Source organism: Narcine bancroftii, chromosome 4 (genome assembly GCF_036971445.1).
Source record: "Narcine bancroftii isolate sNarBan1 chromosome 4, sNarBan1.hap1, whole genome shotgun sequence".
Classification (NCBI taxonomy): Eukaryota; Metazoa; Chordata; class Chondrichthyes; order Torpediniformes; family Narcinidae; genus Narcine; species Narcine bancroftii.
Window position 1 is genome coordinate 316,539,214 of NC_091472.1, and position 16,614 is coordinate 316,555,827.

Consider the following 16,614-nt stretch of genomic DNA (forward strand, 5'->3'; position numbering starts at 1 on the left):
AGGTACAGAAGCATCAAAATCAGGACAGGAAATAGCTTCGTCCCATAGGCTGTGAAATTAATGGAATTCTGTTAACCTTAGGTCTCTTATAAATGAAACAACTAAATTATTCCCAAATGTTTATGCATGGTTTATTGTACGTTATACATATGCATATCTGATAATATAAGGTGGCCCGGTTAGCGTAGCGGTTAGTGCAACACTGTTACAACGCCAGCGATCTGGACCAGGGTTCAAATCCCGCGCTGTCTGAATGGAGAAACAGTTGTTGGGTTTACATGTACAGTCAGATACTAAACCTGAGCTACATGATGCATCGGCAGTAAAGCCGGAAAGATGAGGGATTGCGAGAAGGCGGCTGTTGATGCAGCAATAGAGTTGGGAGGTGCAGTCATAAAAACAGGCCCTTTGGCCAAACACATCTATGCTGGCCCTGAGCTACAAAAACTGTTGGAAGATCTCAGCGGGTCAAGCAACATTTGGAATCAAGGACCCTCCCCATCCTGGGGAAGATACTGTCCATACCCTTCATGAGTTTATAAACCTCCATAAGATCACTGCTCCAGAGACAAAAATCCCAGTTTATCCTTGGAACTCAAGCACTCCAGTCCCAGAATAATCCTGGTGATAAGAAAGGTTTGAAGTCTACATCAACTTCAGGATAGAAGGGCATCCACTTTGAACAGATGTGTGAAGGAATTTCTTCAGTCAGAGGGTGGTAAATCTATGAACTACGTTGCCATAGATGGTTGTGGAGGCTGAGATTGATAGGTTCTTGATTAGCCCAGGCATCAAAGGTTATGGTGAGAAAGCCGGGCAGAGGGCCTGAGTGTGGAAATAGATCAGCTCATGATTGAATGGTGGGGCTGAATTGATGGGCTGAATGGCCTATTTCTGCCCCTATGTCATGGAATTTCTTTCTGTATTCTTTTCAGCATGTTGCCTGCTTGCCTTCGTGGGCTGGGGCAGTGAGAACAAGAGTTTGGTCATCTTGTTACAGCTGTGAGACCACACCTAGAATGGTGTGCGCAGTTCTAATTGCCATACTAGAGGAAGGATGGGTTTAATTTTTAATTTTAATTTAGTTTTAACTTAGATGGACAGCATGGTAACAGGCCTTTTTGGCCCACTAGCCCGTGCCACCCAATTACATCCAAGTGACCTACAACCACTGGTACGTTTTGAAGTGTGGGAGGAATCCAGAGTCCCAGGGAAAATCCACACAGACACAGGGAGAACATACACACTCCTGACAGAGAGTGTGGGATTCAAACTCCGGTCCCGATCGCTGGTTCTATAACAGCATTGTACTAACTGTGCCAACCAGAAGTGCAGGAAAGATTCACAAAGATGTTTCCAGGACTGATAAATATCAGCTACAAGGATAGACTGCACAGGCTGGGATTACTTTCCCTGGAGTGATGGAGATTGATGGGTGACTATGTGGAAGCTTATCAAATCCTGAGGGGCATCAGTAAGTCCTTGTGTCAGGGTAGAGGGCACAGATTTCAGGTTTGGGGGAAAGATTTAAAGGCAGCTGAGAGGCAACTTTTTTCCAAAGGGTGACATTACAGTAAAACCCCTGATATCCTGAATTCAAGCAACCGGCAGCCTTAAGCAACCAGTAAAAAAAGGCAAGGAAAATAAATAAATAAGAATAAAATAATAGGTAAAAAAAATACATTAATTTAAAATTGTAAATGTTCTCTGTAGTAACACTAAACCTTTGGCGAAGATGGGAGCAAATGGCACAGGCTTGTGCGCTGAGTTGACCTGTTACCATGCTGTATGTCTAAATAAACAAATATTCAACCAGCAGGGGGCCTTGGTCATGTTTTGCTCGTAGCAGTTGTGTGAAACAGCGATGGTGTCGCCCGGGATGAAGAGCTGATTGATGCCGTTCGCCGTTGGGGCGACTCTCTGAAAGTGTCTCCTTATCCCTGCTTTGTAAGAGTTGCCCTGGGCAGAGGCTTTATGTATAAACTTTGGGGAGGGGGGGATGGTGTAAATTATCTATAATGTTATTGTTTGTCTTTTGGGTGGCTCCGGGGAGGGGGAGTAACCTGCAGATGAAGCGATGGTTAAATGTTTTCAAAGATTGTAACTGAAAATAATGTAAAATGCTTTAAGGTTTATATATTCATGCAAGTGAAGTTTGTTCAGTGGAAGTAATGTAGTATTTTTATCTTTTAAACTGTTTATTCTTAATGCAGGTGTATTAGTTAGGTACTGTAAGAGTCAGTCTCAAACAACCGGAAAATGCACTTAACCGGCATCCACCAATCCCTGTAGGTGCCGGATATCAGAGGTTTTACTGCCTAGAGATTGAGCTGCCAGAGGGATTGGTCAAGGCAGGACAATTACTACCTTTAAAAGATATTTAGACAGGAATATTTGAATGTTTGAAGAGATATGGGCCAAACACAGGGAAGTAGAATGAGCTCAGGTAGTCTTGGACAGTATGGAGTTGGTCCAAAGTGCCGGTTTCCATGCTGTACAATTCTGTGCTTTCCACTACCACCTGTCGACCTGTATCACTGTTTCCAGACAACTCTGTACATACCCTGAGTGCTTTCCATTCTACAGATGGCCCAAGGGTTTATCTCATTTAGTGCAGTGATTCTAATATTTTTTTGGATTATGCCCCCCTCTCAAGGTCTCTGCTCACAGTTTATGAGCTCCCTTCCCTGTGAAGCAGTCAAGTTTAGTTGATTTCTTCCGTACTTCTCTCCTACTGACTACATAAAAAAAATCAAGAATGTTTTATGATTTCAGTCCATGGCCCCCCTTAAATGTGTTGTGGCCTCCATGAAAGAGGGGGGGGGGGCATGGCCCCCAATGAGAAAGGCAGGTTTACAGGATCACTCCTGTCCTGGTTCAACTTCCAAAAATGCCTTTCTTTACACTTCTCTGAGTTCAAACCCAGGACAGAAACAATTCTGCTGTAGATCTTGAGTGCCTTTCGGCAGGCAGAAGGCAATATCTTGCACTATTTTGTTCTGTACTATTGCATGACTATACAGGAATTTTGAAAGAATCTTCCAGAAATCCATTGCTGAACTGGGTGAACACATAATTTATCCACCTGCCATGGTATCGGACTATCTGAAAAGTGAGGGGTTGAACGTGTCCCCAAATTCGCTGCTGGGGAACGAAGGGTTAAGCACTTGGCACCTCCTCAGGGCTGGGTTTGGACAGAACTAACCGTCATTGTAGTCATGGTGGTGGTACGAGATGTGATATCTTCGTGGGTAAGTCCCACCCTTCCCGATTTTATCAAAGACTGGAATATCACAATCTGTAAGATGGAAAAAGTGTTGATTTGATTTAAAACGGATACAATAGGTCACACCAGCTCAAGATCACACTGAACAGAAGCCTCTTTAAGGCACATGCATTTCATTCTTCATAGTTTATCTTACTCGCATGCTTAGGGCAGCACGGTTGGCGTAACGGTTAGTGCAACGTCTTTACAGCGCCAGCGAATGGACCCGGGTTCGAATCCCATGCTGTCTGAAAGGAGTTTGTACGTTCTCCCTGTGTCTGCATGGGTTTTCCTCAGGGGCTCCAGTTTCCTCCCACTGTTTGAAATGGACAGGGGGAGTAAGTTAATTGGGTGGCACAGATTCGTGGGCCGAAATGGCCTGTCACTGTGTTAGATGTCTAATTTTTTTTTTTAAAAGGCCATGGGGAGACCCCACATGGATGATTGTGAGCAGTTTTGGGCTTCTTGTTTATGAAAGGATGTGCTGACGTTGGAGAGGGTTCAGAGGAGGTTCACAAGGATGATTCCGGGAAGAAAGGGTTATCTACGAGGAGCATTTGACAGCTCTTAGCCTGTACTTGTGGGAAATTAGGAGAATGAGGCAAGATCGCATTGAAATATTTTGAATATTGAAAGGCGTGGACAGAGTAGATATAGAAAGGTTGTTCCCCACGGTGGGAGAGTCTAGGACAAGAGGGAACAACTTCAGAATTGAAGGGTTGCCACTTAGAACAGAGATGCAGAGGAATTTCTTCATCCAGAGAGTATTAAATCTGTGGAATTTGTTACCACAGGTCAGGTTGAGACCAGGCCATTGGGTGTATTTAAGGCAGAGATTGAGAAGTTCTTGATTAGTCAGGGCATCAAAGACTTGGCAGTGGGGCTGAGAGGGAAAATAGATCAGCTCACGATTAAATGGCAGGGCAGACTCGATGGGCAGAATGGCCTATTTCTGCTCCTATGTCTTATGGTCTAAACGGGAACATCCGGAGGAGGCCTTGAACTGACTTGAGAACCCGACACATCAATTACTGAAGAGAAGAAACTAACTGCTTATGTCCTACCCTTCGCCTGACCTCCAGTTAAACGAGAAAATCTGCAGGCAGTGTGATTGTAGTTGACACAAAAATGCTGGAGAAACTCAGCAAGTCACACAGCATTCTTTATATAGCAAAGATAAAGGCTCATATGCAATGTTTCAGACCTGAGCCCTTCATCAAGGTGTGAGCAAAAAGCAGGCAGGCGTCTGAATCAAATGGTGGGGGAGGAGCACGAGCACAGAGCCACAGGCAAGAGGTTATGGGTGGATATGGGTGGGCGGGCACGAGATAAAAACTGAGAAGTGATTGGGGAGGGGAGTAGCTCTATGAATGGAAAGGGAGGGGGTGAAGAACTGGAGGAAAGGAGACGCAAAAATATTCCAAATTTTTTGTTCTCTTATGGATCGGTTTACAAATTGACCAGCATTAATGTTCAAATCAGCCAGTATTCTACATTTTGTCTCCTTGTCCCTTTCTTAATTTTATACACGTCCATGTTTCACTGCAACGCTGCCCTGCTGGGGCTAAAATTCACATGAATGTTTACAATAAAGAGAGAAAAAGATGGAAATACTCAGCAGGTCAGGGAGTTGCGGACAGAGACAAAATGTCATCGTGATATTCTATTTCGGAAGGACAAACCAAGGTAGGACATACACGGTGAATGGTCGGGCACTGGGGAGTGTGGTGGAACAGAAGGGTCTGGGAATACAGATAAATAGTTCCCTGAAAGTGACATCACAGGTGGACAGGGTTGCAAAGAGAGCTTTGGCAATATTGGCCGTCATAAATCAAAGTATTGAGTACAGGAGCTGGAATGTTATGGTAAAACTGTATAAGACATTGGTGAGGCCAAATTTGGAATATTGTGTGCAGTTTTAGTCACCCAACTACAGGAAGGGTATCAATAAGATTGAAAGAGTGCAGAGAAGATTTACTGGGATGTTGCCCGGACTTCAGGGAACTGAGTTACAGGGAAAGGTTAAACAGGTTAGGACTTTATTCCACGTAGCGTAGAAGAATGAGGGGAGATTTGATCGAAATATTTGAGATTATGAGGGGGAGAGACAGAACAAATGTAGACAGGGTTTTTCCACTGAGGGTAGGTTAGATACGAACAGAGGACCACGGTTAAGGGTGAAAGGGGAAAAGTTTGGGGGAATATGACGGGGAACTTTGTCACACAGAGAGTGGTGGGGGTGTATAATGAGCTGTCATTTGAAGTGGTGAATGCAGGTTCAATTTTAACATTTCAGAAAACTTTGGACAGGTACATGAATGGGAGAGGTATGTAGGGATATGGAATGGGTGCAGGTCTGTGGGTCTGGGCATAATAATTGTTCGGCATAGAACTAGAAGGGCTGAAGGGCCTGTTTTTCTGTGCTGTATTGTTCAATTATGTGTCGTTGGTGTATCTTGGCTGCAGCAATGAAGAATTTTGCTGCAAATGTACTTTATACGTGTATATGACAATGAACTATCACGCGAGGTTTCAAAGCTGAAGAAGTATCTGCTGAGGGATGCAATGACGCTTGGCGCAGCCAACATAAGGATGCTGTGGGGAATGAGTCCTTCTGCTACTGGGCATTGAGGGGCTGAGACCAGAAGGGAAACCCCTCAAATAACAGAGGGAGGAGAAACATCAAAGGGCCACAGTGGTGGTAATGGCGCTACTTACTCATTAGAGAATTAATGTGACCATGTACAGAGTTGGACTGTACGAATTTGATACTAACAATGCGCTAACACTGCACCGTTCTAAAACAAATTTAAAAAGCTAAGGATGTGATAAGACTTCAGTTTTCTTTTGTAAAAAATTATTTTGTGAACATAGTTTATTTTTGGAAAAACATTAACATTCACACGATCTCATATCTACCATTTTCTGTTTTGTTCCTCTTATTTCCAACTCCCATAGTATTTTGTTGAACGTGGACAAATGTACAACATTCCAGCTCAGAGAGAAACACAAAGATCTGCAAATGCTGTGATTGTGGTAAAATCTCGGTCTTGCAGCGTCCATAGGGGGTAAAGATTTATTACTGACATTTCAAGCCTGAGCCCTTCTTCAAGGTATAAATTTAAAAAAAGACAGGCAATTGAACTTAAGCCAGGGGGAAGAATGGGAGGAGGAAAGAGTCAAGACCAACAGACAAAAGGTGTTAACTGGTTATGAGAAGAGGAAAGGCGAGAACTGATTTTGGCTCTGTGAAAGGAAACAGAGGGGAAGAGAGGGGGGAGAGAGAGAGAGAGTAAAACACATAAAGCTAGAGGAAAGGAGTCAGGGGAAGAGGATGGGAGAGGGAGCTTTAACGGAAATTGGTATGAATAAAAACTTGAGGAAGGGCTCAGGCCTGAAATGTCAGTAATATATATCTTTACTTCCCACGGACAGTCCGAGTCCAGCTGAGTCCTCCAGCATTTCTGTGTTTTTACTACAATTGCATCGTCTCATTGCGTTTCACTCCATTCAGTTGCTCCACTGTGAAGTCTCTACCCTGAAGAATTTCTACTCCTCCCTTTGGTCATACCTTGAAGGGCTCAGACCTGAATTGTTGGTAATATATCTTTACCTCCAAATCTCTCCATCATTTCTCTTTCTACAACATCCCAGATTAGCCCAGAACCAGACTCGTACATCGCAGAGCAGAACAAGGACGTCTCAAAGCTCACCTGAATAATCCTGATGATTATCTGGATAACTCTGTGCCCTCGGCATCCGAGCCTTGGGATAACTATCACTGTGAAGAAAAGAAAAGTGTTAGGATGCCCACCCTGTCCCCTTTCAATGTAACGGATACAAAATGGAGTTTTAATTCAATGATCTCAAACCTGCTGTCTGATCTTTCTGAAACTTGAAGAGGGGACTTGAAAATACTTCAGGACCTTCTGAGGATCACGGTAGCAGGGAGACGTCAAACAAACAAGCAAAGGTTTTTAAAAGCATCACAACTCCCCCAACTTTCCTGGCCCCACAACTTTCATGTCACTACTGTAGGATATCACTGTCCAGGAAATCATTCACCCCACTGTACCTGTGCCAGAACTAAATAGTCTATCCAATTAGTCCAACTATCCTGTTCTCTGCCCCAAGAATTTCCTTTTTGGAATCTGCTTCCACCACCTTGCAGGTCCTAGATCACAGCAGCTCACCCGGTGAGGAAATGTTCCCAAGACCTTTTGGCTACTTGGCCAGATTCCAATGCCGTTGCTGGGCCACTGTCCCTCCTGCAACCGGAAACAACTTCTCTGGACACTCAATCAAGACCTCGTAAAGTTGCAAGTCTCCTTTTGCATTCAGCCAAGGTAGTTAGTTCTGGATTTCCCTCCTTAAATCGCACAGTCTGCCCCCCTTCATCACTTCCTTTCTTGAAAATGCCTCTTAAATCTCTCTACATTGACCAAACATTTAGTCCTCTCTTTCTCTCTCAATATGTGGTTCTACATCAAGGTTCATGTAGTGACACTGGTGTGAAATGTCCTGAATCACATCACAATATTAAAAGGTGCTTCATAGCTACAAAGTTTTAGAGGAACACCATTAAGAGTGTCCTGTCTGGCTGCATCACTGTGTGGGACGGTAGCTGCAAAGCATCAGACTGGAAGTCAATACAGAGCATCATTAACACGGCCAGTCACTGCGGGTCTCCCTCCCCCCTATTGATGCACTGGGAGTGTTGCTTAGGTATGGGGTCAAAACATTATTGAGGAACTCCACTATCCGTCACACAGTATGGGTGACATGATGAGCACCACGGTTGGCACAACGCTGTTACAGTCCCAGTGTCCTGGGTTTTAATCCAGTGCTGTCCTTGAGGAGTTTGCACGTTCTCCCCATGTCTGTGTGGGTTTTCCAAGGATGCTCTGGTTTCCTCCAACCCTCAAGAAAGTACAGTGATTGCAGGTTAATTTGGGTGTAATTGGGCAGCATGGGTTTAAATGGCTGCAATCAGCTTCTACTTTACTGTAAATAAAATTCTAAAAAATATAAAATCTTTCACCCACTTCCATCAAGTGGGAGGTACAGGAGCATCAAAGTCAGGACTACCAAAGTAGGAAACAATTTCTTCCCACAAGCTGTGAGATTGATAAACAGCATCCTGTAACCTTGGGTTTTTATTAATGAAAGGGGTAAATTTTTCTATAATATTAAGACATTTATTTTATATTATATTTCTATGCCATTATTGTGTGCTGTGAGAAATGTATTGTGTGTGTGTGTGTGTGTGCCCCGTGGTCCAGAGAAATGCTGAGTTGCCTAGTGGTATATGTATAGTCAGATGACAACGAACTTGAACCACTGTTGGTGACCACCTGTCCTTCTGTCCATCTGAAGAGGTGCCTCACTTTGGGAATAATTACTCCTTCTTTTGCTGGCAACATTGCCAGAAATTTTGGTGAGAAACGTTCAGAAGATAAATTAGAGGTAAGTTTATTTTTACACAGAGTTGTGGGTGCCTGGAATGCGTCGCCAGGAGTGGTGGTGGAGGCTGGTACAATGGGGACACAGATGTAAGAAAAATGGTGTCTGAGGGTGTGAGGTAGGAAGACATTAGGTTGCTGTGGAATAGGTTTACGTAAATCAGCACAAGATCCTGGGTCGAAGGTCCTGTACTATGCTGTGATGTTCTATGTTCTGTATTGGGTCCTTGTGAACCAAAGGCTTCACCCTTAGCGGTGCAGTTGGAAATGGGCAGCGGAAGGATTGGAGGGGATTACAGATGTAGGGAGGGATGAGGAGGCATAGAAATTTGACCTGAGTAATGAGCAGGTGTTGGCGAAGCAGGATCCAATGCGGATCAGCAAGCGCAGGGCAGGATGGGGGAGAGGGGAACTGGAGCAAGCGAAAATCTGGATTACCTGTCAAGGGGACTGTCGAGGGAGGGGCAGCTCCCAGATGCAGAGTTTTCTGGGCTGCTCATCGATAGAGGGTCCAGCATCTGCCAAGAAATAGTCATAGATTAGATAGGAAATTTCTGTTTGAACACTGGGAGGATCTGGTAAGGGTGGGGGGGAAGGGGAGTTGATGGAAATGTGGAGAAAATAAAATAGGTAAGGGCAGGATTACTGTTCAACTGTATATGGAGAGCAGAAGGGTTGGGCTGAAGGGCTTGCTTCCACGCTATACAACTAAGACTCTCTCTTGCTCACACACACTTGCTCTGCGGTTACCCTGCCCCTCACCCCACCCCATGGAGAGCCATAGTCCTATGGTGAGCTCCACGCCCCCGCCCCATGGTGAGCCGCTTGATCCACCCCACGGTGAGATAATCCACTGGCAGCGAGCGGAATGCCAGCAGCACCTGGTGCCAGGGCGGGTAGAGAAGCTTGCTTACTTGGTCCATGCTCTCTGGGATGAATTCACCCTCACTGTTGATGCTGGTGTAGGACCCATTTCGAGCGACTTGCTGCTGTCCGTCCGGAATGTAGCCAGGTGGTGGGGAGCTCCGGTCTGACGTCTGTGATGCTATAGATGACACAGTCAGGAATATCAAAACACCAGTCAAACTAACATTCTGACAGTTCCCGCTGACGAACTAGATTTTAGCAAGGGAAAACCAGAGGTGTACAATCAAGTGATCCTTGGGGGATCAGAGGTGAAGGGGGTGAGCAAATTTAAATTCTTGGGAGGCACCATCTCGGAGGATCTTTTCTGAACCAAACACATTAATAACATCGTGAATAAAGCACATCAGAGTTTCTCCTTCCTCAGGAGTTTGCATAGGATTCGTATGGAAAATGTGTTGACCGCCTGCGTCTCTGTCGGGTATGGGGACATCAATATCCCTGAACGTAAAGCCCTGTAAAAGGTAGTGGACACAGCCCAGGACATCGCAGGCAAAACCCTCCCCACCATCGAGAACATCTACAGGGAACACTGCCGTCGGAGAGCAGCAGCGATCATCAAGGACCCACACCAGCCAGCACACGCTCTGTTTTCGCTGTTGCCATCAGGAAAGAAGTATGGGTGCCACAAGACTCGCACCCACCAGGTTCAGGAATAGCTGCTCCCTCCCACCCTCCCCCCCTCACCATCAGCCTCCTCAACAACAAACTCAACCAGGGACTTATTTAAGAACTCTGACTTGTCCACTTTATTTATAACTGAATTTTTTTTTCTGTATTTACAGTTTGTTTATAATTCTTTCGCCTTTACCCATGTCCTCTGGTTTGTATCTCACCGACCCTCAGTGGAAAAAGCTGACCTACATTTATTTTGTCTGTCCCCCTCATCATTTTAAATACCTCCATCAAATCTCCCCTCATTCTTCTGCACTCCAGGGAATAAAGTCCTAACCTGTTTAACCTTTCCCTGTAACTCACTCCCTGAAGTCCAAGCAACATCCTAGTAAATCTTCTCTGCATTCTTTCAATCTTATTGATATCTTTCCTGTTGTATTGCACACAATACTCCAAATGTGCCCTCACCAATGTCTTATATACTTTACCATAAAATCCCAACTCCTGTACTCAATACTTTGATTTATGACGGCCAATAAGCCAAACGATCTCTTTACAACCCTATCCTCTTGTGACGCCACCTTCAAGGAATTATGCAGCCCCATTAATGGTCAGAAGTGATGGAGGGCAGATGAAGTATCGCGGATGTAGGTGGAGAGGGACTGCACCAGGGGGGAACAAAATGGAGTCGAGGTAAGCGGGTACCAGTTTGGTGGGGCAGGAGCACGCAGAAACAATAGGTCTACTGGGACAATTGGGTTTGTGGATCTTGGGTAGGAGGTAGAACCGAGTAATGCAGGGTTGGGAAACAATGAGGTTAGAGGCCGTGCTCTGGAGATGACCGGAAGTGAGGAGTTCAGAGATGGTGTGTGGTACAGTGGTTTGATGAGTTTTGGTGGGGACCTGTTGACGGGGTAAGTATGAGGAGATATCAGAGAGTTAATTGTTGTTTGGGCTTCGGCCAGACAAAAGTCTGAAGTGATGGAGGGCATGTGAAGTAACTTGAGGAAGGCCTCAGGCTCGAAACCTCAGTTATATATTTTACCTTCCATGAACGCAGCGTGATCTGCTAAGTTCCTCCAGCATTTCAGTTTTTACTTGACACATCTGATATCACCAGCACCAGGACACAGTGTAGAAGGCACCAGCCATTCTCAAAGTGGACCCTATGGCTCCCCTGAAGGCCACAGCACATTTTAGTAAAAGCCTTGTTTTCTCTTCAACTCACGTAACATTAATATTTTTTATGTGTTTTCTGTAGTTGGGAGGAGAGAAATACAGAAGAAACAAAAACTTGACTGCTTCACAGGGAAGGGGCTCATAAACTTTGAGTAGAGTCCTGGGTGGTGGGTGATCATAGATAAAAAAGGTTAAGTATGACTGGTCCACACTCTGCATTTACTCGCCCTGGCCACTCTGACAGCACCTCTCAAACCTGCAACCTCAACCGCAGAGTAGAAGTGCAGGAGCACTACAGGTTCTGCTCCAGGCCACACATCTTCCTGACTTGGACAAACATCAGCGTCATTCATTGTTACTGGGTTGAAACCCCTTATCAGAGGGTCTTCAACATTCCAGGAAGGTGATTCATCACCCCCGTGCCCCCCCCCCCTTTATCCTCAAGAACAGTGGAGGATGGGCAATTATACTAGTCTTGCCATTGATGTCCACATGCTAGAATCAATACCTAAACAAGTACAGAAACAGGCAGAAGTGGGGGTAGGGATGGGTAACAGAACATTGAAACAACATGGGCTTTTCTTCAGGCCTTCCTTATAGTTTTTGTGAAAAACTTTACACCCTCTGGTCCTTAAACAGATGGGAACACCCTCCTTCCTTTATTTTCAGTTTATTGTCAGAGTAGATACATGACATCACATCAGATTCTTTTTCCTGTGGGCCAGGCAAAATTACCACTTTTTGGTAGTCCCAAAAAAATACACATTAAACCAAATAAACACATAAACAACTGACTGTGCAACAGAAAGAGAGAGAGAGAGAGAAAAAAAAAATCAATAAAGTGCTTTAAGAGTTCTTAAATGAGTCTCTGATTGAGTTTATCGTTGAAGAACCTGATGGTGGAGAGGCAGCAGCTGTTCCTGAACCTGGTAGTGCGAGTCTTGTGGCTCCGAGACCTCTTTTCTCACTAAACCATTGTAATTTTGTACCCTAGCTCTAATCAGTGGTTCTTAACCTTTTTCTTTCCACTCACATCCCACTTTAAGTGATCTCTAGGCCATCAGTGCTCTTTGAGATGTGATTGGGAAGGGAAGGTTGAGAATCACTGCTCTAGACTCAATTACTGAAAATATTTTACTTGAGAAAAATTGTCATTGGGCCATTTCTTTTGGAGTTATGAAACCGCGCACATAACGAGTCAATTAAGGATGATTAAAACAGTTGTTTTCAAACTTTTTCTTCCCACTCACAGATCGTCTTAAGCAATCCCTTACTAATCACACAGCACTGATGGCATAGAGAATACTTAAAAGTGGGATGTGAGTGGAAAGAAAAAGGTTGGGAACCATTGCTCTAAATCTCATTCTTTATTCCATGCGGTGCAATGCCAACTTCCTCCACTGCAATAATCGCTGATGTCCTCCACTGCCACAATCATTCCACTAAATGTTTCAGCACCCTCTCTGGGACCTTCTTGTTCCTCCCAGATATATCACGTTTCGATGTGAAGAGAAAATATAATCTGAGATTGAGTTATTGAGCGCAAGAGGTTGAGGAGGACATCGGTGGAAGGGTCAGACCTAGGCTGGAAGGGGTTTGATGGGGAGGATGTCGGTGGAAGGGTCAGATCTGGCCTGGAAGTAGTTCGATGGGAAGGATGTTGGTGGAAAGGTCAGACCTGGGTTGGAAGGGGTAAGATGGGGAGAATGTTGGTGGAAGGGTCAGACCTGGGCTGGAAGGGGTTTGATGGGAAGGATGTTAGTGAAAGGGTCAGACCTGGGCTGGAAGGATTTCAATGGGAAGGATGTCAGTGGAAGGGTCAGACCTGGGCTGGAAGGGGTTCGACAGGGAGGCCATCGTTGGAAGGGTCAAATCTGGGCTGGAAGGGGTTCAATGGAAAGAAATATGATGTTTTATATTTTGAGTCAGTGATTCAGCACAGGAACAGGCCCTTCAGCTCATCTGGGCCATGAGAGCCACATTGTTTACCTAAGTGAGTTCCATTTTCCTGCATTTGTTCGTATCCCTCCAAAGCAGCCATTCTCCACGAAGATCCTACGGCCCCACCCTCAGGCCATACTACATTGAAGTAAAGCCTTGTTTTCCTTTCACCTCATGACACAAATATTTTTATGCAATCAGTAGAATTAAGGAACTTGACTGTTTTGCAATGAAGGGGGTCATAAACTTTGAGCCAAGTCCATAATCTAAACAGTTACTCTGAACAGCGAAACACCTCGTAAAATATTTAAACTCGAGAGGTAGTGGTGGTAGAATTAGGATGTTAAGAAAGTGTTAGGAACATAGGAAGTAGGAACAGGAGTAGGCCAAAAATGGCCCATCGAGCCTGCTCCGCCATTCACCATGTTCAAGGAATTATGTATCTGTATTTCCAGATCCCTTTGTTCCTCCTCAGTGCCCGACCATTCATCGTGTACGCCCTTTCTTGGTTTGTCCTTCCAAAATGCAACTCCTCACACTTGTCTGCATTAAATTCCATCGGCCATTTTTCAGCCCATTTTTCCAGTTGGTCCAGATCCCTCTGCAAGCTTTGAAAACCTTCCTCACTGTCCACAACTTCTCCAATCTTAGTGTCATCTGCAAACTTGCTGATCCAGTTTCCCACATTATCATTCAGATCATTGATATAAATGACAAACAGCAATGGTTCCAACACGGATCTCTGAGGCACACAGTAATCACAGGCCTCTAGTTTGAGAGGCAACCATCCACCACCACTCTCTGATTTATCCCATTCAGCCAATTTTTAATCCATTTTATAACCTCACCATAGTTACCTAGTATTTGAACTTTCTGAATTAACCCCCCATGTGGAAACTTGTTAAAGGCCTTAAAGTCTATGTAGACAACATCCACAGCCTTTCCTTCATCTACTTTCTTGGTAACCTCCTTGAAAACTCTATAAGATTAGTTAAACATGACCTACCACACACAAAGCCCTGCTGACTGTCTTTAATCCGCGCACAGCTGTCCAAATACTTGTAAAACTGATCTCTCAGAACACCTCCCAATACTTTACGCACTACTGATAAAACCAGAAATTGCTGGGATAGAAACATAGAAGATAGGAGCAGGAGTAGGTCATTCGGCTCTTCGAGCCTGCTCCGCCATTCAACGAGATCATGGCTGATCTTAAAGTTCAGTACCCCGTCCCCGCCTTCTCTCCGCAACCCCTAATTCCCTTATACTGAAGAAATATATCTAATTCACTCTTGAATATATTCAATGAACCTGCCTCTACTGCTCTCTGTGGCAATGAATTCCACAGATTCACCACCCTCTGGGTAAAGAAATTCTTCCTCATCTCGGTCCTAAATAGTTTGCCTATTATCCTCAAACCATGGCCCCGGGTTCTGGATTTTCCCATCTTTGGAAACATCCCATCTGCATCCATTCTGTCCAGTCCTGCCAGAATTTTATAGGTCTCTATGAGATCCCCTCTCAATCTTCTAAACTCCAGGGAGTACAATCCCAATTTGCGCAATCTTTCCTCATAAGTCATTCCTGCCATTCCAGGTATCAGCCTGGTGAATCGCCTCTGCACTCCCTCCATTGCAATAACATCCTTCCTTAGATAAGGTGACCAAAACTGCACACAATACTCCAGGTGGGGTCTCACCAAGGCCCTGTACAGCTGCAGTAAGGTATCCTTGTTCCTAGACTCAAACCCTCTTGATATGAAGGCCAACATAACATTTGCTTTTTTAACTGCCTGCTGTACCTGCATGCTCGCCTTCAGTGACTGGTGCACAAGAACCCCTAGGACTCTCTGCACTTCCCCATCTCCCAATCTATTGCCATTCGAATAGTAATCTGCCCTCCGGTTTGTATTACCAAAGTGGATAACCTCACATTTATCCACATTGTAGTGCATTTGCCATGGATCTGCCCAGTCCCCCAATTTATCCAAATCACACTGGAGGTTCCTGACCCCCTCTTCCATGCACACAACCCCTCCTAGCTTAGTGTCGTCTGCAAATTTGGAGATATTACATCCAATCCCCTCATCTAGATCTCAGCAAATCAGGCAGCATCTGTGGAATAGGGAATGGAATGAACGGAATTTCCTTCTTTATCTACAGGTACTGCCTGATGTGTTGGCTGTTCGGGCATTTTATTTACATTTCTTTGATGCTGTTTAAGTTTGAATCATTTTAAATTTAGGCATACAGCGCAGTAACAGGCCTTTTCGGCCCACAAACCCATGCTGCCCTACAACCCCGTATATTTTGGAGGATGGGAGGAAACTGGAGTGCCCAGAGGAAACCCAACAGACATGGGGAGAACATACACACCCCCTACAGACTGGACTGGATTTGAACACAGGTTGCTGGCATCTCCATGGATTATTATGCTTCAGCGATTAAAGTGGAATTCAGTTTAGATCATTCTGATTCCAGGACAAGAGAGCGACCCTAATAATCTACAGCAGTCACTGAAACAAAACCACCACAAAAATAAGGGCAAATAGTTCTTTCACTGAGGTTTAGGGTGCAAAATATTTCATTACAAATCATTGCTGGGTGGAGCTACATCAATCATACGGAACTGCATGTGTAAACTGTAGTCTTAGTCCAGGGTAGGGCCCTGGAGAGTGGTGTAGGACAGAGAGCTGGGGTACAGGTGACTAGTTCCCTGAATGTAGCCAGTCCAGTGGACAGGGTGATGAAGAAGGGGGTTTGGCACACTGGCTGTCATTGGACAGGAGAGTATGAAAGTTGGAACCTCATGATTCATCTGTACAAGGCGTTGGTGAGACCATGCTTGGAGGTATGTGTGGAGTTCTGGTCATCCAGCTATAGGGAAGCTGAGGAAGGGTTGCAGAGGGGATTCACCAAGGCGTTGATGGGACTGGAACACTTGACATATCGAGATTGGATAGGCTGGGTCTTTTTTCTTTACAGCACAGGAGGCTGAAGCTGATCTTATAGAGGAGAAATGAATAAAGTGAATATTCAGTCTTTTTCCCAGGGAAGATAATTCTAGAACTAGAGGGTGCAGGTTCACAGTGCGAGGGGAAAGATTTTTGAGAGACCTGAGGGGTAACAGGTCGAGCTTGGAAGGATAGGGACCAAATGCAAGCAAATGGGAGTAGTCCAGAATGCTAACATGGTTAGCATGGAAGAGATGGGCCGAAGGGCTTGTTTC

General features: G+C 44.8%; 1 protein-coding gene across 1 annotated transcript in view; it reads right to left on the reverse strand.

Annotated features, from left to right (window-relative positions):
* The window catches only part of map3k2 (mitogen-activated protein kinase kinase kinase 2), a 90,676-nt gene that overhangs the window by 38,182 nt on the left and 35,880 nt on the right, over positions 1-16,614 (reverse strand). Inside the window, exons 7-10 of the mRNA XM_069936031.1 lie at positions 9,642-9,772; positions 9,166-9,245; positions 6,979-7,046; positions 3,206-3,298 (exon numbers count right to left, since the gene is read on the reverse strand). Of these exons, the coding sequence (XP_069792132.1) occupies positions 3,206-3,298; positions 6,979-7,046; positions 9,166-9,245; positions 9,642-9,772 (372 nt within the window). The remainder of the gene's footprint in view (positions 1-3,205; positions 3,299-6,978; positions 7,047-9,165; positions 9,246-9,641; positions 9,773-16,614) is intronic.